This window comes from Chiloscyllium plagiosum, chromosome 3 (genome assembly GCF_004010195.1).
Source record: "Chiloscyllium plagiosum isolate BGI_BamShark_2017 chromosome 3, ASM401019v2, whole genome shotgun sequence".
Taxonomy (NCBI): Eukaryota; Metazoa; Chordata; class Chondrichthyes; order Orectolobiformes; family Hemiscylliidae; genus Chiloscyllium; species Chiloscyllium plagiosum.
The window spans coordinates 80,678,400-80,701,898 of record NC_057712.1 but is presented as its reverse complement, the minus strand read 5'-3'; the positions used below and the strand labels follow the sequence as shown (position 1 = coordinate 80,701,898).

The 23,499-nt window shown below is 39.4% G+C and overlaps 1 protein-coding gene across 3 annotated transcripts in view; it reads right to left on the bottom strand.

Moving 5' to 3' along the window:
* Nucleotides 1–491: 491 nt before the first annotated feature.
* gja10b (gap junction protein alpha 10 b) overlaps nucleotides 492–23,499 on the bottom strand; it is a 79,919-nt gene continuing 56,911 nt past the window's right edge. The window contains exons 1-3 of one of the 3 annotated variants that reach the window (XM_043685151.1): nucleotides 8,960–9,946; nucleotides 5,071–5,609; nucleotides 492–1,332 (exon numbers count right to left, since the gene is read on the bottom strand). In XM_043685151.1, the coding sequence (XP_043541086.1) occupies nucleotides 1,294–1,332; nucleotides 5,071–5,609; nucleotides 8,960–9,881 (1,500 nt within the window). In that variant the 5' untranslated portion in view covers nucleotides 9,882–9,946 and the 3' untranslated portion in view covers nucleotides 492–1,293. Of the gene's footprint in view, nucleotides 1,333–5,070; nucleotides 5,610–5,792; nucleotides 5,825–8,959; nucleotides 9,947–23,499 lie in introns of those variants that run through there. The other 2 variants (XM_043685163.1, XR_006310745.1) reach the window with 2 other exon arrangements.

Below are 23,499 nucleotides of genomic sequence, written 5' to 3'. Positions count from 1 at the left end.
CCATTGATTTTTTTGCATTGGGCCTTTATAACATCTGCTCTGCATCTGTACATATTACAAAACATGAACCTGTTTACCAAAATTTTCAGTTCTGAAAATATCATGTTGGACTCAAAACTGCCAAACTCTGTTTCTCTCTCTCCACGGATGCTATGGGGTCCATTAAGTTTTTTCCACACTCTTTGTGTTTGCTCCAGGCCTCACTAGTCTGTTTACAGACTTCTCCAATTCTGTCAAAATCTCCATAGCACATTTTGCTCATTAAATAGCAAATAATAGTTGTTTTTCAGGCTATGAAAATAAAAAAATAGTCGAGGAATGTAATAACCAGCTGCCACTCACAGGCTAACTTGCCTAAGTCAAATATAGTAATATGAGAGTTGATTACAGTTTATAGACCTCCACAAACTTAAAGGTGACTTCATGCAAATATAGTTTTAAGCAATTGCACTTTATTATATCAGTCCATCTCATTTCTGTTCTAAAACATCACTCATTTCACCACATGGATCACAATACATATTTCCTCTGTGTTTCTTGACTGATTGCCTTCTTGCATCGTGGAGCTCTGCTGGAAGTTATGTGGTCTGCTACTGCACAACGTATTTAGTTGTGCCTCCTTTAGTAAAGTGCAGTTTCTTTTGAAGTGTTGCTGTGGATCTTTAATCGCTGCAGTATAGATGGATTTCATTTCTTCATAGTCAGCGGTTTCCTGGAAGTGTGTTTCAACTTGAAATCTCACTGATCTGTCTCAAAACAGGGACAATCGTGAAAATGTTCCCCTGAATAATATTTGAATTGGAAATTTGCTGTAAGTGTTAGTAGTTTCTTTCAAATTGATTCAGATTTTTTTTTGTTACAATGAGATTTGTTTATTCTGAGTTTATGTTTTGAATAATACAAATGTCATGAACAGGAAATTTCACTTGTAATTATTGAAATGTTGGCTGATTACACACACAAAAAAGGTCTGATTAGATTTGCCACTTTTATTTCGAGGTTTCTTCAGATGAAGTACATCAAGCAATTTGCAACTTGCATCATTACATAGCCTTACAGATTGTTTGAATGTGCAGTAAGTTAAAGGCAAGCAAGTGGTGTGGATCTTATTAAATATTTCACAGATTAAAAGCTAAGCAATATTGAATGAATAAATTTTCATAAAAGCTTTTATATCTTGATATTTGGGATTTAGGAAATTGCCTTTTCTGTTGCTTCACTGTGGAGCTTCATCTTCTGAAGGTGTTTAATGCAGTCATAAATTTCAACATTTTTATGGGTTGAATCATGTCCTCATTTTTTCATGATGGAAGAAATTTCCAGAAGCATGCTCTGAAAGGGAAAAGATATTTATGAAAAAAGCATTTTTAATGTTTTTGAATAAATTTAAGAAGAAATATGGAATTCTATAATTGCACAGCACAAAAGGAGGCAATCTGCCCCATAATACCCAGGCCTGCACTTTTTATGCTCTTGTTGGATGTGGGCACCAAGGTCAACATTTGTTTTCCATCCCTAATTGTCTTAAGAAAGCGATGGTGAGCTTTCATCATGAACCATGGGTGTGGTGTAGATGTATTCAATGTACTGTTAGACAGGGAACTCTGGGACTTTGATCTTGGGCCATTGAAGAAATGACAAGACAGTTCCAATTCAGGGTGGGTATATAGCTTGGAGGTGAACTGCTGTTGGTGTTGTTCCCTTTCATTTACTGCTCTTTTCTTTCTAGTTGGTAGAGATTGTTGTTTGGAAAATGTTTTTGAAAGAGCCTAAGTGAGTTATTCCTCTGCATTTTGAATGCAGTACACACTGTTGCCACTTTACATGGTGAAGGAGGAAGTGAATGTTTAATTTGGTGGACAGGGTGCTGATCAAGGAGGCTGCTTTGTCCTGGATGGTGTTGAGCTTATTAAGTATTGTGGAACTGCACTCATCCAAGCAAATGGAGCGTATTCCAGCACATTCCTGGCTTTGCCATCTAGATGGTAAACAGGCGCTAGGGAGTCAGGAAGTGAGTTACTCGCCTCAGAATATGCAACCTCAGTATTTATATGGCTGGTCCAGTTCAATTGCAGGTCAATTGTAACCCCAAGGATGTTGATTGCAGGGGAATCAGTGATAGTAGTAAAAATGAAATACAGATTTGAATGTCAAGGAGAGATGGTGAGACTCTAATTGAAATTGTTTGGCAAATTTTACTTGCTACTTATCTGCCCATGGATGGAGGGTCATTGAAATAGCTGAAGATGATTGGTTGAAAGGACACTATCCTGACAAATGCCTTCAGTGATGTCCTGGAGTTGAGAATGACCTAAAGACTCATCCAATTAGTTCAAATTCTCTAGTCTTTCTCTACAGATTTTCATTTTCTTTGCTTCTTTTCAAACTATAGTATTGAATCTGTTTCCACAGCCCTTTGAATCATGCATTTTAGATTCGGACTACTTATTTGACATTGTAATTTCTATTGCTTTGATTATTTCCCCACTTTTCTTAAAATTGTCCAACCAAAACTTCTAATGATTCAACTGCTGTATTAATTATAATTCAGATTTCTTGAATATTTAACTGGATGATCACAAAGTGGTTTGTCATGATATGCTCAGTTGTAGCATTGTGTTCAACTCCAACTTTTCGTTTTGTCTAATATGTAGATTCAGTTGCAAATATTTTTTGTCTATTTTTCAAATGGACAAATTTGTTGAGATAAATTGCAGGCAAACATCGTAAAGAGAAGCTTTACTTTGCCGTTTAACCAGACCACCATAAGGTGATCAAAGATAAATTTTTAAATTACTCCACATGCTAGAAATTTAAATTATTCTAACACTTGCAAACACTTGTGATCATTTTAATATACTTTTCAAGATCTCCTATACCTTTTTTTAAACTTTGTTCCAATATGAGAGACATTTTCTTAGTCAAGAATAACAAATTAGATTTGTTTATTAAACAAGCTTTTAAAACTATTACAATAAAATCACATTTCGGAAAATATTCTAAGATAAAAGACCTAAGGAGATATATTGTATATTTTTAAGACTGATTGATTGTTTTAAGTGAAAGAATGCTGTATGATAAGACTGCGCAGTAGGATTTGTTTTAAACATTTTCCTGAAAACCACTAACTGCCCATAATTCAACAAATTTTCAAGTAAAACTTCATTTTAAACGAACAATGTGATGGTCGACATTGTGACTAAACACCTAATTTTACATCTTTGAAGCAATAATCTATAGTCCCTTTCCTATGTTTCTATTGTCATTCTAATAGGCTAAAAATTATGCCAGGATGTAATATATTTTTGGGATCTTGTAAGGGACAGACCCTCCATTTGTTCCTTGCAAGGGGTTAAGATTGCAACGTTCAGTGCTAGGAGATTCTACATTCCCAATCTAACAAGAAAAAGTTGAATCATTGGTAACCAGTCACCAAATGTTGTATATATATCCATCAAGGGATCAGATTAAGATTCAGAATTCCTCTAACCATGGCCTCCCCTACTATTCCCACCACCACACTCACCTCATCTGAACTATAAAGGATCACTGGAATTTGAAATGCCAAGTTTGTCATATTCTATATGGTGACCTTAGAACTGACAAGCCACCCACAAGAAATTGTCTTAGCCAACTGAAAATTGGTCAGCAATTTCTGCAGCTTTGTGTTATTGTTCTGATCTTCTCTTCCCTTACCTAGCTGCTTCAATCGTTCTCAACTGCTTTCCTCCAAACTCCTCCTGCCCTGCCTCACACAACCACCAGCCTCAGTATCCACATACTACCTATTAAAAAAATCAAACAGCACAAATACATAAACTCTAACTTTTGTTGTGGAGGGCCAGTGTTGGACTAGTGTGGACAAGGCCAAAAGTCACAGTCACCAGGTTATATAACTGTGACTTTTGACCTTGTCTCACTTTTGAGAAACAAACATCAGAAATTGTTGGAAAAAAACTCAGCAGGTCTGAGGTGAGAATGCAGAGTGAATGTTTCAGGTCCAGTGACCCTTCTTCAGAATTCAGATTCATTTTTGTGACTTATGGAACCAAAATATTCCAGACAGAGGCAGATACTTCACTGAGCAACCAGTGATCCTCAACTTCTTCCCTATTTGCAATACATTTATTACAATCAATGGAAGTAATTACTGAGCTGACTGTATTGGCAGTTATTGGAAAGTTGACTGTTCACCTGCACCATAACCAGTTTCACAGTTGGTCTTGCAGAATGTTGGCAATAATTTTACTGGCATACTGATTCACCACATTCAAAAAACTTCAGGATGTCTCACTGTAACTTGGCAACCCCAATTTAGCTTCATCTGATGCAAACGGAGTATCTGATCACTCAGCAGATTGTATTTGAGTCACGAGAGGTGTCCAGTCAGTTCCCATATAAAGGAGCATCTACACTCCCAAGTGCACAAAACAGTCAGCAACATATCCCCAGCAATGCTAGAAGTTTTACACTCATGATTAAGCAAACTTTATGAAAGTTTGTTATATTAGATGACAGTGTTTGTTTCACAGGGCATCATTAATGAGGATTCACTGCAAGTATTTAAAAAGTAGCTTGCTGAGTTCCTGCATGTAGTAAGCCCTTCTATACACAGAAAACGGACAAGTTGATTGAAAGAGTGTTTACAATCACCATCATCCCCAGAGCTAGCTAGCTCATCTTTCCGGATCAGAGAGAAATGTCCCCATAATTCATAATGATATTACAATTTGGTCTTACTATAGTAATGTTAGCATTATATTGAAAATCTTTATTAGTTCAAGGACCTGCTAAGATCAATTTAATCCTAAAATGATCACCATAAACCTCTACATGTCAGAGAATTTTGATGACTATTTAATTAATTCTATCCTCCAACTCAGGGACCTCTCAGGTTATCCATCATTGAAGTAACTGTGGTTATGGAGGGTGAATCACTGTCTTTCATTTACAGGCACCTAATGCTACACCTCTGGTAGTAGTGTATTCAGTGGTCTATCCTAATATTTGAATGCAGTATTTCAAAATCTATGAAGTAGACATTGGAAATTCTTTTAAAGTTATACCTACCATTGACATTTTGCGACTTGGTGGAGGAGGACTAACAGGTGGACTCTCTTCTTTATGTTTTGACTCAGAACTAGAGACATTTGTGGAATCTGGACTTTCGGGTTGGCTGGCCAATGTGCTTTCCAATACCATTTTTGATTTAGACCCAGTGCAGCTGACCTTTCTGACAGTGGAATCTTGAATATTAGTATGATCTTCCAAATAGTCTTTGTAATAACTGACTTGGCTCTGTTTGCGAATTTTATTAAGAAAGGGGACTGAGTTTTCCATTTGACATGATGGGTACGTTGGTGGCTTAGTTTGTTCCGATGCATTATCAATATTATGGTTGGTTTTTGAAGCAATGCCATATTGTTGAGATGTTTTGTAGGCACAATCACCACTGGATGAGAGATTCTGAGTTTGTAATGTGTGATGAGTGTGCCTCATTTGACTCGATTGCTCATCAAAATGCTCATCATCATGCTGTCTAGTGCGTTGCTCTTGGTCTTGTTGATATTGATCCATTGAATTTTCTCTTCCAGCCCGCTCAATTGGTCCTTAAAATTATAAACAGAAATGTGAGCCACACACATATGAGTTCAGTTAAAATATATTTGCTTGCATGCAATGGGTTACTTATTTAATATGCGCATGTTTGTTAGACAAGACTGTTTTAATTCTATGAAAAAATGTTACACTCTACTGCTTGCATACTTACATGCCAACTGATCTATTTAACTGTTGCAATATATTGTTCAAACTTCAGGCCAACCTGTAGGCAAAAGTACCAATGCTACAAATGAACATTCAAGTAAAAATAAAGTATCGTGGATATTGGAGATCAGAAATACAAACAGAAAATACCGGAGAAACACAACAGATCTAGCAGCATGCATGGAAAGAGAAACAAAGTTAATGTTCAGAGTCAAATATAAATTTACTCCAGTGTTCTGAGTAAGAGTCATTCGACTCAAAATATAACTCTGTCTCTCTCACTCCACAGATACTGTCAGACCTTTTGAGTTTCTCCAGCATCTTCTTTCTTTTATCACTGCAAACGAACAGATTATTCTAATTTAATTGATACAGTTAACATTATTGGTTAATAATGTAGAGATGACAAGCTATCAAATGACATTTTTAAAACAATAATATTTACTTTTAATTTGAAATAGTATAATTCAAATCAAGCTGATCTCCTCTTTTCATAAGGTCTCACATCCATACAAAATAACACTGCAAATCAAGCTCTTTAGTGCAAATGATAGGGCATATACAGTGTGGTAAATGCCTGGAATATGCTGCCGGGGAGATGGTAGAAGCAGGTACAATAGCAACATTTAAGAGGCATTTAGACAGACATAAGAACGGGCAGGGAAATAGAGTAATTGGAATATAATGCAGGCAAATGAGATCAGTTTAGAATGGTGTCATGATCAGCACAGACATGGTGGACCAAAGTTCTTGTTCCTGTGTTGTACTGTTCAATGTTGTATGTTCCATATCAGTTCATTTGATATTCCTTGAAGCAAAAAAGATCTGATTTACTATGTCATTTACATTTCTTAAGTCATGCAGGTTCTAATATATTGAAAAAAAAACAACTTTGTATTCTTCTTTTGATTGCCACACGTTCATCATAAATTAAATTATACTATTATCCTTTCTCTATTTATTTAGTTACATACAATGTTATATGCCAATTTATTAATGCTTCTATTAAATTAGATTCCCTACAGTGTGGAAACTGGTCCTTTGTCCCAACAAGTCCACACCGACCCTCCGAAGAGTAACCCACCCCCCTCTGACTAATGCACCTAACACTATGGGCAATTTAGCATGGCCAATTCACCTGATCTGCACATCTTTGGACTGTGGGAGGAAACCCATGCAGATACAAGGAGAATGTGCAAACTCCACGCAGACAATCGCCCGAGGCTGGAACCAAACCTAGGACTCTGGTGTTGTGAGGCAGCAGTGCTAACCACTGAGCCACCGAGCCACCCTAAGTTGAAATAAAAATAACAAGGTCTCCTTGTTGTCTGCTCTTTTAACTGTCTTCCTGCCTGTTTTGCCATTTTTAATGTTTTTTGCACATGTACCTATCAACCCAAGCACCTCAACTCCTGTATTCCCTTTAGAATGGTGGTTTTTATTTTACATTGTTTCTCGAGGACTGTTTCCCACCAAAATGGATCACACCACCCCCACCCCCACCCCCATCTCTGTATTAAATTTAAACTGTCATCTGTCCCATACAAATTATTAACTTGTCAATATCCTTTGAAGTTCTACACGGTGTTCTTTATCATCTGCAAGCTTTGAAACTGTGTCCTGCACACCAGGAAGATATAATTTATATCAGGAAGAACAATGATCCAACTCCTGATCACTGGGAAAGTATTTCTCTGATCCCTAAAATATTTGTTAACCATTATTCTCTGTTTCCTATAACATAGCCAATTTCATTACATGTCATTCCGATAATGTTTATTTCATGAGCTCTAACTTAGTTCATAAATATTTGTCAAATCACTTTAACAAATGCCTTTTGGAAGTCTGTGCACACCACATCAATTCAAGAGTCATATATTATTACAGCACATGAAAAAAACTCTCTGTTTCCTGCTAGTTATTGGCTAGTTAAACAATGTTTTCTCTTAACAAATCCATATTGGCTCTCTTTAATTGATCAGTATTCGCCCAAGTGACTATTAACTTTGTCCGAATTTATTGTTTCTGGAAGCTTCCCCACCTTTGACGTTAGACTGAGTGGCTTGCAGTTACTAAGCTATCTTACACCCTTGTTTTTCAATGTTTGGGAGTAAGACTGTATGAGGAAATACCAAATTATTCATATGTATTATAATGTATATGCTTACATATAGATCATGATTAGGATCTCAAGAATAAATATTTTTATACTTAAATCCAGCAATGGTGAAAAAGTATATCATAATTTGTTGGCTTTTTTTTATACTGTGTGAGGTTAACTTGTTCACAGTATCCACATACCATTTTTCATTTTATGCTAATTTTAATACTCCTTTTCTCTCTTCTGAAAGTGCTGAATCCTTCATGTGAGAGCTTAACCCAGCAATGCTAGCTAATTGAACATGAACATCCATGTTTGTACTCAATTGCTCTATTAGCTGGAGTCTCATTTACTTTCCAAACTAGTTTAGTCTGTACACAAGCCACTTGCAATTTATGATTAATTGGGAATCTGGATGAATTGACAATTTCACTAGTAAGTAAAAATGAATAATAGGCGTAGTTAGTTACCTGATCATTCATGCCAGATAATCACATTATGATAAAAGACAAAGTTCAAAATTATTTTGCATTGTATATTAATCCATGATTGTTAAGTAAATATACACAGAAATGCATTCACCTGTAAGATGTTTTCTTTTAAATGTTTAAACTGTTTAAGCGTTAAAACTATGGTCACCTATAGTGTCAAATCTAGCAGTGATTTCTCTTGGCACTGCCTTAATCTTTGGATGCTGAGGTCAATTTTGGTTACTCCTGTCCTGACTGAGATCGGTAGAATTACACAAAATCAATATTTAAGCATTATAATTAAAAATCATTACCTAACATTTTTTAATACAAGTTTTTAAAACATGTTGATAAGTTTAAAAGTCTGTATCAAAAATGGAACCTACACAACTGACTTAAATGAGGCATGGTTTTGCTTACTGCTCCACCAGCTTTGTAAAAAATAAATCAAACCAAATATCCCTGTGAATTATTGGAATCTGGACTGTCCCAATTGAAGAACCTGACTGGCCCCTTGTTAATTCCATTTCTTATTTTTAGACATATAATTCGTTGATATGAATATTGCATGCAGAAGAAACTGAATGTCAATGTTTCTGACTCTAAATAATACAGGCCTCACCTTTAATCATGCTAAGAGACATCGGAGTCAAGAAAATAGGGATGTTTCCAGGATGTCCCTGCTGTTCTGGTAAAAACTTATAACCACCGAGGGCGCTTGGGTCAGGTTTATGAGACGAGGACTTTGCTAAAATGCAAACTTGCTGCACAACTGAGTTCTTCTTCGATTCGTGCATGCTTAGGTCTGACTCCAGGTAAAGCGCCTGTTTGACTTTTCTGATTCCTAGGTGAACGATTTCAAGTATATTCAAAAGCAAGGAAAAGGCAGCTATACTGAGCATGAAGACGATGAAAATAGTCTTTTCTGTTGGCCTGGAAACGAAGCAATCCACGATATTGGGACAGGGCGATCGGAGACACTTGTAGAGAGGATCAAGTCGAAATCCGTACAGGAGATACTGGCCCATCATAAAACCAATCTCCATCACCAATCTGGTCAGGATCTGGAAGACATAAGTTCGTAACAGTGAACCTTGGAGAGGTGCCTTATTTACTTTGCGCTGCTCTTCCAGCTTCCTCAATTCTTTTTCCAGCCTCCTGTGCTGTTCCATCTCCGGCTCCATTTCTTCCAGTTCGGCTCGAAGGTGGGCTTTCTTCCGCTGTCTTTCTTTCTCCAGTGCTCTCAGGCGGTAGAGTGCGTGTCCCATATAAACCAAGGACGGCGAGGAGACGAAGATGATCTGTAAGACCCAGTACCTAATGAGAGAAACGGGGAAGGCCTTGTCGTAGCAGACGTTCCTGCAGCCTGGTTGCTCTGTGTTGCAGATGAATTCAGCTTGTTCGTCATCCCAAACATCTTCAGCAGCCACTCCAAGGACCAACATCCTGAAAATGAAAAGGATCGTCAGCCAGATCTTCCCAAGGATGGTCGAGTGAACGTGTACCTCTTCTAAAATGCTTCCTAGCAAATTCCAGTCGCCCATATTCACAGCCGCATTTCCTCTCGCTTTGAAAACAATAAATGCTTCATCCTTTTCGCCAGTGAACCGTATCTATCAATTGTCAAATCCCAGGGTGTTCAATGTTGTTATCTCTATCTCCGCGTTTATTTGCTAATCGATCCTTTGGTCTAGGCTGTGTTTTTTAAAAATCATTAGTTGTCAATACTGCTGTACATAATATGTGACTCCTCCTACAGTCATTGCTGGTGGACATTCTGGCAGGGATTGAACACTGAACAACTGTTAAATTTGAACTATTTCAATGAATTGTTTCCTAAACTTGTTCGGCGAAAATGAGTACTGCAAACGCTGGAGATTAGAGTCAAGATTAGAGTGGTGCTGGAAAAGCACAACATGTCAGGCAGTATCTGAGGAGCAGGAAAAATTAGAGTGGTGCTGGAAAAGCACAACATGTCAGGCAGTATCCGAGGAGCAGGAAAATCGACATTTCGGATGAAGGGCTTTTGCCCGAAACGTCAATATTCCTGCGCCTCGGATGCTGCCTGACCTCCTAAACTTGCTGTCTAGTTCACCTTTTTGACAACCACCATCACTAAATAAAATAATAGGAAGCTAATCTTTGTGGAGTCTTTCTCATAGACCTATCCGATTAACCTCAATCCTCTGTTTTTTCTTTGTTATGATTTAACATTATTTCTTCATGTCAATTCTCTTGAGTGGTAACATTGAATCTGCTTCCACCACCCTTTACTATAAAGGAGGATAGTAAAAGCTTTTTTAGGTATGTGAAAGGCAAAAAAAAATAGTTAAGACTAAAATTGGGCCCTTGAAGACAGAAACAGGGGAATATATTACGGGGAACAAAGAAATGGCAGAAGAATTGAATTGGTACTTCAGATCTGTGTTCACTGGAGAAGACACAAGCAATCTCCCTGAGGTAACAGTGGCTGAAGGACCTGAACTGAAGGGAATTTATATTTTCCAGGAATTAGTGTTGGAGAGATGTTAGGTCTGATAAGTCCCCGGGGCCTGATGGTCTACATCCCAGGTACTGAAGGAGGTGGCTTGAGAAATCGTGGATGCGTTGGTGATTATTTTCCAGAGTTCGATAGATTCGGGATCAGTTCCTGTGGATTGGAGGGTGGCTAATGTTGTACCACTTTTTAAAAAAGGTGGGAGAGAGAAAGCAGGAAATTATAGACCAGTTAGTCTGACCTCAGTGGTGGGAAAGATGCTGGAGTCTATTATAAAGGATGAAATTATGACACATCTGGATAGTAGTAACAGGATAGGTCAGAGTCAGCATGGATTTATGAAGGGGAAATCATACTTGACTAATCTTCTGGAATTTTTAGAGGATGTAACTCTGGAGATGGACGAGGGAGATCCAATAGATGTAGTGTACCTGGACTTTCAGAAAGCTTTTGATAAAGTCCCACATCGGAGGTTAGTGAGCAAAATTAGGGCGCATGGTATGGGGGCAAAGTACTAACTTGGACTGCAAGTTAGTTGGCTGACAGGAAACAGAGTAGTGATAAACGGCTCCATTTTGGAATGGCAGGCAGTGACCAGTGGGGTACTGCAGGGATCAGTGCTGGGACCGCAGCTTTTTACAATATATATTAATGATATAGAAGATGGTATTAGTAATAACATTAGCAAATTTGCTGATGATACTAAGCTGGGTGGCAGGGTGAAATGTGAGGAGGATGTTAGGAGATTACAGGGTGACCTGGACAGGTTAGGTGAGTGGTCAGATGCATGGCAGGTGCAGTTTAATGTGGATAAATATATGCATGGCAGGTGCAGTTTAATGTGGATAAATATATGGTTATCCATTTTGGTGGCAAGAACCGGAAGGCAGATTACTATCTAAATGGAATCACTTTAGATAAAGGGGCAGTACAAAGAGATCGGGGTGCTCTTGTACACCAGTCAATGAAGGTAAGCATGCAGGTACAGCAGGTAGTGAAAAAGGCTAATAGCATGCTGGCCTTCATAACAAGAGGGATTGAATATAGAAGCAAAGAGGTTCTTCTGCAGCTGTACAGGGCCCTGGTGAGACCACACATAGAGTATTGTGTGCAGTTCTGGTCTCCAAATTTGAGGAAAGACATTCTGGCAATTGAGGGTGTGCAGCGTAGGTTCATGAGGTCAATTCCTGGAATGGCGGGACTACCTTATTCTGAAAGACTGGAGCGACTGGGCTTGTTTTCCCTTGAGTTTAGAAGACTGAGAGGGGATCTGATTGAGACATAGAAGATTATTAAAGGATTGGACACTCTGGAGGCAGGAAACATGTTTCCGCTGATGGATGAGTGCCGAAACAGAGGACACAGCTTAAAAATATAGGGTAGACCATTTAGGACAGAGATGAGGAGAAACTTCTTCACCCAGAGAGTGGTGGCTGTGTGGAATGCTCTACCCCAGAGGGCAGTGGAGGCCCTGTCTCTGGATTCATTTTAAGAAAGAGTTGGATAGAGCTCTCAAGGATAGTAGAATCAAGGGTTATGGAGATAAGGCAGGAACAGGATACTGATTAAGGATGATCAGCCATGATCATATTGAATGGTGCTGCAGGCTCAAAGGGCAGAATGGCCTACTCCTGCACCTATTGTCTACTGTCTTTCAGGTAGTCTATTCCAGATCAGCTTTCCAGAATTTTCTCTCCAATTATCCAGAACAAATAGCCCACTTGATTAACATGCATCGAAGACCTTAAACATTTATCTCCTCCACCAATGATATAAGTGCAACAGTGTGTACCATTTGCAAGAGGAAACTAGGTCAGTTCTGTTGATTAGATGGCTGCTTTGCCAATGTGATGCTGATAGTGTGAGTTTAGCTTCTTGTACTGAGGTCGCTGTGAAGACCCAACATCTTCAATCCTCACTCCTTGCCTGTGGCATGGTGACTGTCAGATTAATGTGTCAGATGACTGTCACTACTAGTCATCCTTCCATAATGAGAGCAGCTTATGTCCCTCTGGGACGGTGGTGACTTTCACTTTGTGCAAATTCCCAAAGGTCCTTCAACAGCATCTTCCAAACTTGTGAGCTCTAACATGCACAGAAGTGCACATAAATAGGAACACCACCATTGGTGTTCTTCTTATCCAGGCCATACATGTCTTGACTTGGAATTATATCACCATTTCTTCAGTGTTGCTGGCGCAAAATCCTGGAACTCCTGGCCTTTACCAGATGGACTGCATTGCTTAAATATGCATTCAGCTCACAACCATCTTCACAAGTGTAATGAGGTATGGGTGACAATTGCAGGACTTTCCAGTAACACACAACACACAAAAGATTATTTTTTAAATGTTGATTTCCATTCCAAACTATTTAATTTAAAAAATGATAATAGGACTACTGCAAAAATGCTATGACTCTAAACTAAATACTCTTATATGGACTGAAAAAAAAACTGATAAGCTGAAATTTTTCCTAAATTTGATGATGTGTCAATTTCAATATGTTTTATGGAGGATTCCCCTTTATGAGCCTTGGTGACTTATCTCATGCAATTTTACACTGATCAACTGAATAAGTATGCACAATATCTCCACGATAATGCTCTTCCACTCTGTTGCATGGAAGTGCTCACAATGCAAGGACTTTCTGACATTTAGCTGAAACTTTATTGCATGCCCTTCTTTCAGGCATGTGCCCGAAACGTCGAATCTTCTGTTCCCTAGATGCTGCCTGACCTGCTGTGCTGTTCCAGCAATAAAGTTTCAGCTTTGATCTCCAGCGTCTGCAGACCTCACTTTCTCCTTTCTGACATTTATGCCACTGGTGCAATATTTAAACCCACTGTGTGCCATTTCAAAAAGTGCAAGCCAGTAATTGCCCTTTTTACAGTTTATGACTCTGAGGAATTGCGAAGGGGAAGTCTGGCAGAGGCAAATCGGCACCCTGATTTGCTGCCATGGAGATGGAAGTCTTGATGGACAGGTTGGTGAACAGGGCCATCTTCTTTCCCCTGGATTGCCAGAGAAGACCTGGCATCATACCCTGAAGGACTGAAGGAACGTGCAGCATATAATGTATGTTTTGCAGCATCTCCTGTCTTTACACTCAGTCTAATTCTGCTACTGCACTCACCTCCCATTGTACTACTCTCATTATTGCATTCAGCATCTTCTCTCAATAGCTCTTACCCATTCCATTCAACCAAATTATTAAACATTCCTGGTGTGGAATGGTGACTCAGTGGCTAGTACTGCTGCCTCCTAGTGACAGGGACCCAGGTTCAATTCCACCCTCAGGCAACTGTGTGGAGTTTGCACATTCTCCCTGTGTCTGTGTGGGTTTCCTCTGGGTACTCTGGTTTCCTCCTACAGTCCAAATATATGGAGGTTAGGTGGATTGGCCATACTTAATTCCCTATAGTGTCTGGAGGTGGTTAGATAGATTAGGTAGGAATCCAGGGTTAGAGTAGGTCAGGGTGGGATGCTTTTCGGAGGGTCAGTGTGAACTCAATTGGCCACACTGTAGATATTCCATGATTGATTCCTGCCTTCTGCACTTCCCACTTTCTCACTTGGGACCCCCAGTCCTCTGCCTGCACCAACTAGTTTAGTTTGGGAACAAGTTTGGCATGGGAGAGTTGGACAAAAGGGTCTGTTTCCATGCTGTATGCCTCTATGACTATGACTAAAGCTGTGCAAGTTGCATTCATCTGAATTCACAATTCCCAAACACATTATAATGGTTTCATAGGCTGCACAAGGGGCAGAACTGTGCAGGTGGACAGTGTTCCTATGATTCTGTCCAACCTATAACATCCAATGACTGCTGAATAGCATCTTCAAGAAAAAAGAAGGTCTCCTCAGGATGCAGAGAAAATTCTGGAGGGCAACAGTTGCAGACCTCCCTTTCCAACAATGTCGATGATTAATGATGATTCCATTACACAGCCACCTGATTGAGGTGAAGCAACCTATTCTTCCATCATTTTTTTCATTCTTGCCATATTTTTCAACTGACTCACCATTGCCCACATCATTCAGAAGCTGGGAAAATTCAGCCCATTGTTTTGTAGGTGCCTATCCAACTTTTAAAAATTAACAACAATTTCAAATTAAATATCAGGTCTCAGCAGATATGTTTACTTGGTTTTGGAGTTAATTTGTCTTGAACTGAAGATGGTAAATAAACACATAACCAGGATTCAAATATAAAAGTCCAGGCTGACTTTCTAATTCTGAGGGAATGCTGCACTGTTGGAGGTGATGCCGTTCAAATGAGATCATATACCAAGGCCCTATCTATTCACTCAGATGTGTATAAAAGACCCCATGACAATGTTTGAAGAACAGCAGGGGAGTTATCCTCAGTGTCTTGGCCAATGCTTACCCTGCAACATCAAAACAAATCGGTTCACAATTAGATTAATGTTTCTGGATGATTATTGTATGTAAGTTAGCTGCTATATTTCCTACAGCAATGAGTACAACTCAAAAATACTTTGGTGCCTGAAACATCACAGTGCTAAGGTGGGGTTGTGAGACTTCACAGAATTGTAAATCTTTCTTCAAACAATTGCTGGCCAAAGCAGTTTAATCATAGCTCTGCTATATTGGCTCGTGATCTAAACTTCTATCTATTTTACAAGTGAATTTTAATTTTCAGAAACAAAAATAGAAATTACTGGAAAAGCTCAGCAGGTCTGGCAGCTTCTGTGGAGAGAAAACAGAGTTAACATTTCAGATTCAGCGATCCTTCTTCCTCAGTTTTTAAGAGGAGTCACTGACCTGAGACATTAACTCTGCTTTCTCTCCACAGAAGCTGCAAAATCTGCTGAGCTTTCCCCAGCAATTTCTGATTTCCAGCATCTGCAGTTATCGTGTCATAGAGACTCTTTGGGTTTTTTGTTTAGAGATGTTTATTTCAACACTAGAATTTTGTTTAGTCCGTCCATGGGTTGTTGGCATTGTTGGCAACAATAGCATTTGTTACCCATAGCTAATTGTGAAGAAGTTGGTGAGCTATTTTCTTGAACTGATGCAGTCCATCTCATTGGTTTGATACATCTGACTGACTTATTAGGCCATTTCCAAGGATGGTTCATAATCAAGCACACTGCTATGGGACTGGAATAACATTGGAAGCCAAACCGGATGAGGATGTCAATTTCAATCCCCAAAGGATTTTAATGAACCAGCTGTGTACAACAATCAATGATAATCCCATGGTCATTATTACTGTGACTAGCTTTATTAATTGAATTGAAATTCCACCAGCTGCTTGGTCGGATTTGAACCTGTAGTCCAGAATAGCCTGGATTCTTAATTAAGTGACATTTCCATTATGCCAATATGTCCCCAGGTTGATGTTATAATGCCCAGAGCTCAATACCCAAAAGGTCATGTTGTGTCATGGTAGTGTTCTTATCTCTAATCAGCTGTTCAGGGTCCAAGTCCCGCCTCAAGATGAGATGGTCAGGGGTATGACCAGACCTCAGACCAGATGGTCAGACTTAACATACCTAGAAAGGTTTTGTTTATATAAAATTAATTTTAGGGATATGGTAACAATGCTGAAAGAGTCCCTCAAGCTGATAAGCCATTCATTAGCACTATTAATATGTCTTCGCACATTACACTCACTGCATACACAGCATTCTGATATCAGGAAGGTTAGGAATGAAATGTGACCTACCCAGATAGAATATGGTGTTTATTCCCCAAATTATGAATGGCATGTACTTTTCTTAAAAATAATCCATTAATTAGGTTTAAAATCTGTGATTTTTTTTCATATTTTCAGTATCCTTAGCTTTTTGGGGGAACTGTAACACAGCAGCAGCAAGAAATCAATTGTTTTGCAAACTCGAGGACGCAGATCAATCAGTCATGTCCGATTTCACAGTCGGCTGCCTACGTGTTCTGTTTTTGAAAACACTGTTGTATCCTTATTGTAATATCAATATCATAGCGACAGGCATAATTTTTATTTGCCTAATTACAGGATTAACAGCCTAATTCAGTAACTTGATCTGCAGTCATAACTATCAAAGATTTTCAATTTATATTTCATCTTACAATTGAACAAAGGCACATATAGAGGCTTGAGGGAGGGGCTGAACAGAATTGAATGGAAGAGGAGCCCAGCAGGAAAGACAGTGGAACAGCAATGGCAGGAGTATTTCAGGAGACACAGCAAAATTCATCCCAAGCAAAAATAAATCATACTAAAGGGAAGAAGAGGCAACCATGGAAAGTCAGAGACAGTATAAAAGTAAAAGAGAAAGCATATAATGTGGCGAAGGGCATTGGGAAGCCTACAAAGACGAGCAGAGGACAACAAAAAAGAAATAAGGATGGAGAAAACTAAATATGAGGGTGAGAGAGCCAGTATTACAAAAGAAGATTGTAAGAGTTTCTTTAGATAAATATAAAGGGAAAAAGAGAGGCAAAAGTGGATATTGGGCCACGGGAAAGTAATGCTGGAGAAGTAATCATGGGAAACAAAGAAATAGATGAAGAACTGAATAAGTACTTTGCATCAGGGTTCACAGTGGAAGACAAGAGCAATATTCAAAAATTTCAGGAGAATCAGGAGGCAAAAGTATTTATGATGGCCATCAGCACGTGAAGGTCTGAAAGTGGACAAATAACCTGGACCAGATGAACTACACTCCAGAATTCTGGAGATAGCTGAAGAGATAATGGAGGAGTTAGTGCTGAGCTTTCAGGATTCATTGGAATCAGGGAGGGTGCCAGAGGATTGAAAAATCACTAATGTAACCCCCTGTTGAAGAAGGGAGCAAGGCAAAAGATGTGAAATTACAGGCCGATTAGCCTGGCCTTGGCCATTGATTTGGAGTCCATTGTGAAGGATGAGATTTCTGAATACTTGGATGAGCATGATAAAATAGTGCAAAATCAACATGGGTTCATCAAGGGGAGGTTATGTCTGGCAAATCTGTTAGAATTCTTTGAGGATGTAATGATCTGGTTAGATTAAGTACAGCCAATGGATGTTCTCTACCTGGACTTCCAGAAGGCCTTTGACAAGCAGCTACACAGGAGGTTGTGAGTAAGATAAGGGCCCATGATGTTAGAAACAAGGTACTAGCATGGATAGAAGCTTGGCTGTCTGACAGAAAGTGGATTGTGGGGATAAAAGGGTCCTTCTCAGGATGGCAGCTGGTGACTAGTGGCCTTCTGCAAGGGTCAGTGTTTATTTTATTTTTATTTTATACATTAATGATCTAGATAAAGGAACTGAGGGTATTCTGGATAAGTTTGCAGATAGGTGGAGAGACAGGAAATATTCAGGAGGTGGGGAGGCTGCAGAAGGATTTAGACAGGTTAGGAGAGTGGGCAAACAAATGGCAGATGGAACACATAGGAAAGTGTGAGGTCATGCACTTTGATAGGAAGAATAGAAACATAGACTGATTTCTAAATGGGGAGAAAATTCAGAAATCTGAAGTGCAAAGGGACTTGGGAGTCCTAATCTGGGACTCTCTTAAGGTAAACTTGCAGGATGAATCAGTAGTTAGGAATGCAAATACAATGTTGGCGTTCATTTCAGGAGGACCAAAAAAAAGCAGAGATGTACTTGTGAGGCTTTATAAAACTCTGGTCAGACCACATTTAGAGTATTGTGAGCAATTTTGGGCCCCATATCTCAGGATGAACTAGCCCTGGAGCGGTTCAAGAGGAGGTTCATGAGAATGATCTGAGGAATGAAAGGCTTAACAGATGAGAAACGTTTGAGGATTCTGGGTCTATACTCAATGGAGTTTAGAAGGATGAGGGGGGAGCTAATTGAAACTTTAGAATACTGAATGGCCTAGACAGACTGGACATTGGAAAGATGTTTCCATTGGTAGGGGAGACCAGAACCTGAGGGCACAGCCTTAGAGTAAAGGGAAGACCCTTTAGAATGGAGATAAGGAGAAACTTCTTCAGCCAGAGAGTGGTGAATCTATGGAATTCATTGCCACAGAAGGCTGTGGAGGCTACATCATTAAGTATACACCATAAACTCGATTATCCAAATGAGATGGGTGAGGAAATAGTTTGTTCGGATAACTGATTGATCCGAATAGCGGCAATAGCAGGAACAGGGTTCCCGTGGCGGCATCAATAGCAGGAACAGTGTCCTGTGGCGACCCTGTCCTGCTCCTACTGCCAGCCCAGACTGCCTGCTCTTGCTGTTCTTTTATTTAAATTTAATAAAAATTTTACAGGATATTGAGATGTAATTTGGATAATTGATGTTCAGATAACCAAGGCTGTTCTGCATTTAAGATAGAGATGAATAGGTTCTTGATTGTCAAGGGGGATCAAGGGTTATGGGGAGAAAGAGGCTGAGAACCTTTTCAGCCATGATTGAATGGCAAAGCAGACTCCATGAGCCAAATGGCTTAATTTCTGCTTCTATGTCTTATGGTCTTACTTATGTCTAGTAATGAACACAAACTGTAACTTACTTACTCAAATCAGATTTTGATCCTTCAGGTTGTTCTTCAACATGTTTAAAAGCAAATTACAACAACATTTTTATCTATTACTAAATCAATTATTTATTTCAAATTGCACTTGAAAAATAATCATTAATTTTGCAAAGGGCTGTATTCCGTGGAGCGTCGGAGACTGAGGGGTGACCTTATAGAGGTTTATAAAATCATGAGGGGCATAGATAAGATAAATAGACAAAGTCTTTTCCCTGGGATGGGGGAGTCCAGAACTAGAGGGCATAGGTTTAGGGTGAGAGGGGAAAGATATAAAAGAGACCTAAGAGGCAACTTTTTCACTTAGAGGGTGGTATGTGTATGGAATGAGCTGCCAGAGGAAGTGGTGGAGGCTGGTACAATTGCAACATTTAAAAGGCATTTGGATGGGTATATGAATAGGAAGGGTTTGGAGGGATATGGGCCAGGTGCTGGCAGGTGGGACTAGATTGGGTTGGGATATATGGTCGGCATGGACAAGTTGGATTGAAGGGTCTGTTACTGTGCACAATGTGCACTGTGGTCCTGCACAGGCATTTCGTTGTTCAATCTCAAATAAAAAAGAATCTTGAAAACAAATACTTATTTCCTAGCTAGAGGGATTCTAAGTTATTCAGGTTTACAATGGCGGAAGATGCCTAACACCAACAGAGTAAATTCCCCTTAAATAAGAGGACAGATAATAAGTAGATAAAAATAATACCCAGGAACCAATACATTTTAAAATGGTATTTGTGAAATTTGCATGGTTATACTGTTAATAGTCTTTGGTGTTCATCAGTTGCACAAATACTTCTCAACCTTGTCTGGTATAGTGGCTCAATGGTTAGCATTGCTATCATACAGTGCCTGGGACCCTGGTTCAATCCCAGCCTCAGGTGACTATCTGTGTGAAGTTTGTGCATTCTCCTTGTACGTGTTGGTTTCCTCTGGGTGCTCTGGTTTCCTTCCACTGTCTAAAGATGTGCAGGTTAGTGGATTGGCCATGTTAAGTTGCCCATAGTGTCTAAGGATGCGGGACTGAATGGCATGCTCTCTGGAGGGTTAATTGGACTTAGTGGGCTGAATGGCCTACTTCCACACTGTAGGAATTATATGAATCTTCTGTGAAATTGAGGTGATGTATTAAGTTATCAGGAATTCTCTGATTTACTTTGTCAAGACAACAGAACGTTTCAAGTGAGATCCAACCATGATTTAAGAAGCAGCCATTTCAGATAACAGAGCAAATACAATTTATAGTATTACAATTACACTTTTGATCATTGAACAGATATACAGTAATGCAATATTAACATCCATAAAGGGGAATAAGTAGTCTTCTTGGCCATCTCACTGCACAACACGGTTTGAATGGAAATAAATTCTGTTCCAACATCATCTTACATCAGCAATCAATAATAGAACAGAACTAACAACAGTCTGGAGGCAGTTATAATGTCTGTTCATGTGAGTTTACATACAACGGGAGCTCAGAAACAGGTAACTTGGCATAATTGGTTCAGGTTAGCTCCCAGAATCTATCTTTTAACCATTTTCACCTAACATTGTCCACATATCCAACTACATTTTTCTCCCTCGTACTCATCTAGGTTTTGCTAAAATGCATCTTGTGCTATTACTGCTAACTACTTTTTGTGGAAACAAAATCAACATTCTTATGAAGTTAAAAATCACGCAACACCAGGTTATAGTCCAACGGGTTTATTTGGAAGCACTAGCTTTCGGTGCGCTGCTCCTTCATCAGGTGGTTGTGGAGAATAAGATTGTAAAACACAGAATTTATAGCAAAAGTTTACAGTGTGATATAACTGAAATTAAATACTGTAAAAGACCTGGATTGTTGATTAAGTCTCTCATCTTTTAGAATGACCATGTTGGTTTCAGTTCTTTCATATGTAAATCGCAAACTTTTTCAAAAGTTACATTCTCAAGTGAACTTTAACAATTGGTGTCATGTTGGCCCAGATAATGTATTGAAGGTGTTAGCTTCCCTGGATGAGGCTGTCTGTGCCACATTGGTCAGACTGATTCTAATCTAAAAAAACAGATTTACAGAGTCTTACATGGATTCATGCAGTTTTTGAGCAAAGTAAAATGTAATTCTGTAAGTTCAAATTCACTCCACAAACTTATGTGCGCATGTGTGTGTGTGTTTGGGGGGGTGGTGGGGGGCACGGGTTATGAGTGTCTGCGAGAGAGTATGTGTATGTGCATGAGTGTGAGTATAAAGGGGTATAAGTCTGTGAGAGGGTGTGTGGGAGTGTATGTGTGAGCATATGAGAGAGGATCTGCATAATGTGTCTGTAGGAGTGTGTGTGTGTCTGTGTCTGTCTGTGTGTGTGTTTGGTGCAATGGGGTCACCTGTATTGTGACATGAACCCAAGGTCCCAGTTCAGGCCATCTCCATGGGTACCGAAATTGGCTATCAACCTCTGCTCGGCCACTTTTCGTTGTTGCCTGTCCAAAGTCCCCCTTGGAGTACAATCACCCGAAGGTCCGAGATCAAATGTCCCAGACTGCTGAAGTGTTCTCTGACTGGGAGGGAACACTCCTGTCTGTTGATTGTTGTGTGGTGTCCATTCATCCATTGCCATAGCCTATGCTTGGTCTCTCCAATATACCATGCCTTAGCGCCTTGGGTTCATGTTACGCTACAGGTAACCGCATTGCACTATACACACACACAGACATGCACACACACACACCCTCTCCCATATGCTTGCACATACACTCCCACACACCCTCTCACAAACTTATACCCCTTTATATTCACACACATACACACACTCTCTCACAGACACTCACAGCCTCCCCCCCCCCCCCCCCCCCGCCAAATAAACCTGTTGGACTATAACCTGGTGTTGTGTGATTTTTAACTTTCTGCACCCCAGTCCAACACTGGTGTCTCCAAGTCATAACATTCTTATACTTTTTGGGGGAATAACTTGCTCCTGAATTCCCTAATATATTAATTGATTACTAATTTTAATAATAGCCATTAATTTTAGACTCCACTACAAGTGGAAAGATCTCTATATTTATCCCGCATTCAGAAGAAAATGACTTGGAAGAAACTCCTGTATGAAGCGACACAATTCTTTCAGAACACCTTTCAGTAACTGAAAGTATGGAAAAGGAACTGAAGAAAGGAATATCAGTAATTTCATGGTCAAGGCCCAATTGCACCTTCTGGAAATGCATGCCAAATGTGTGCTCAAAGATGCAGCTCTTAAAATGAGACTCATGAGCTATGCAAGGATCCAAAGAATGCATGAGCAGTGATATGGAATTTCCTCCCCAGACAACCATACTTGTTAGCGAGTGATTGCCATGACAATAATCTATCAAAATTTTCCATTCAAACTTTTCTAGGTTGCCCCTCAGCATTTCCTTTTCGACAGAAGAGAGCCCCATTTACACAGCGTTTCCTCAGAAGTATCATCTTCAATTCTTTCATCATCCATGTGAATTTTTAAAACACCTTTTCCCGTACCTCTATATTATTTCTGTAACATGAACACTGAACTGCACATAATTCTTACAGGGTCTAATTAAGTGTTGATACAAAATTAACATAAATCCTTTGTTTTCACTCTATTCCTTCACAAATGAACTGCCCTCTCCCCTGCATTCCTTTGATATTTTATTTGTGATGCTGTAAATTCAACAAAGTGGTATCTAAGGTAGACAGGGAGCTGAAGAAGGCATTTGGCATGCTTGCCTTCATTGCTCAGAGCAGTGAGTATAGGAATTGGGACACCATTTTGCAGCTCTACAGGCCATTGGAAAGGCTATTTTTGGAGTACTGTGTCCAATTCTGGTTACCCTGCTAAAAGAAGGATATTATTAAATTAGAAAGGGTGCAGAAAAGATTTACAAGGATGTTACCAGGAGTGGACAGTTTGTGTTATGGAGAGGCTGGATAGGCTGAAACTTTTTTTTCCCTGGGTAGGAAATTGAGGGGTGACTTTATAGAGGTTTATAATATAAGACAGGCATAGATTAGATAAATAGCAATGGTCTTTTCCCTCGAGTAAGGGAGTTCAAAATGATAGGGCATAATTTTAAGGTTAGAGGGAAAAAATTTAAAATGGACCCAAGGGTCCACTCTGTTCTTCACATAGAGCATTGTTCATATGTGGAGTAAACTGCCAGAGGATGT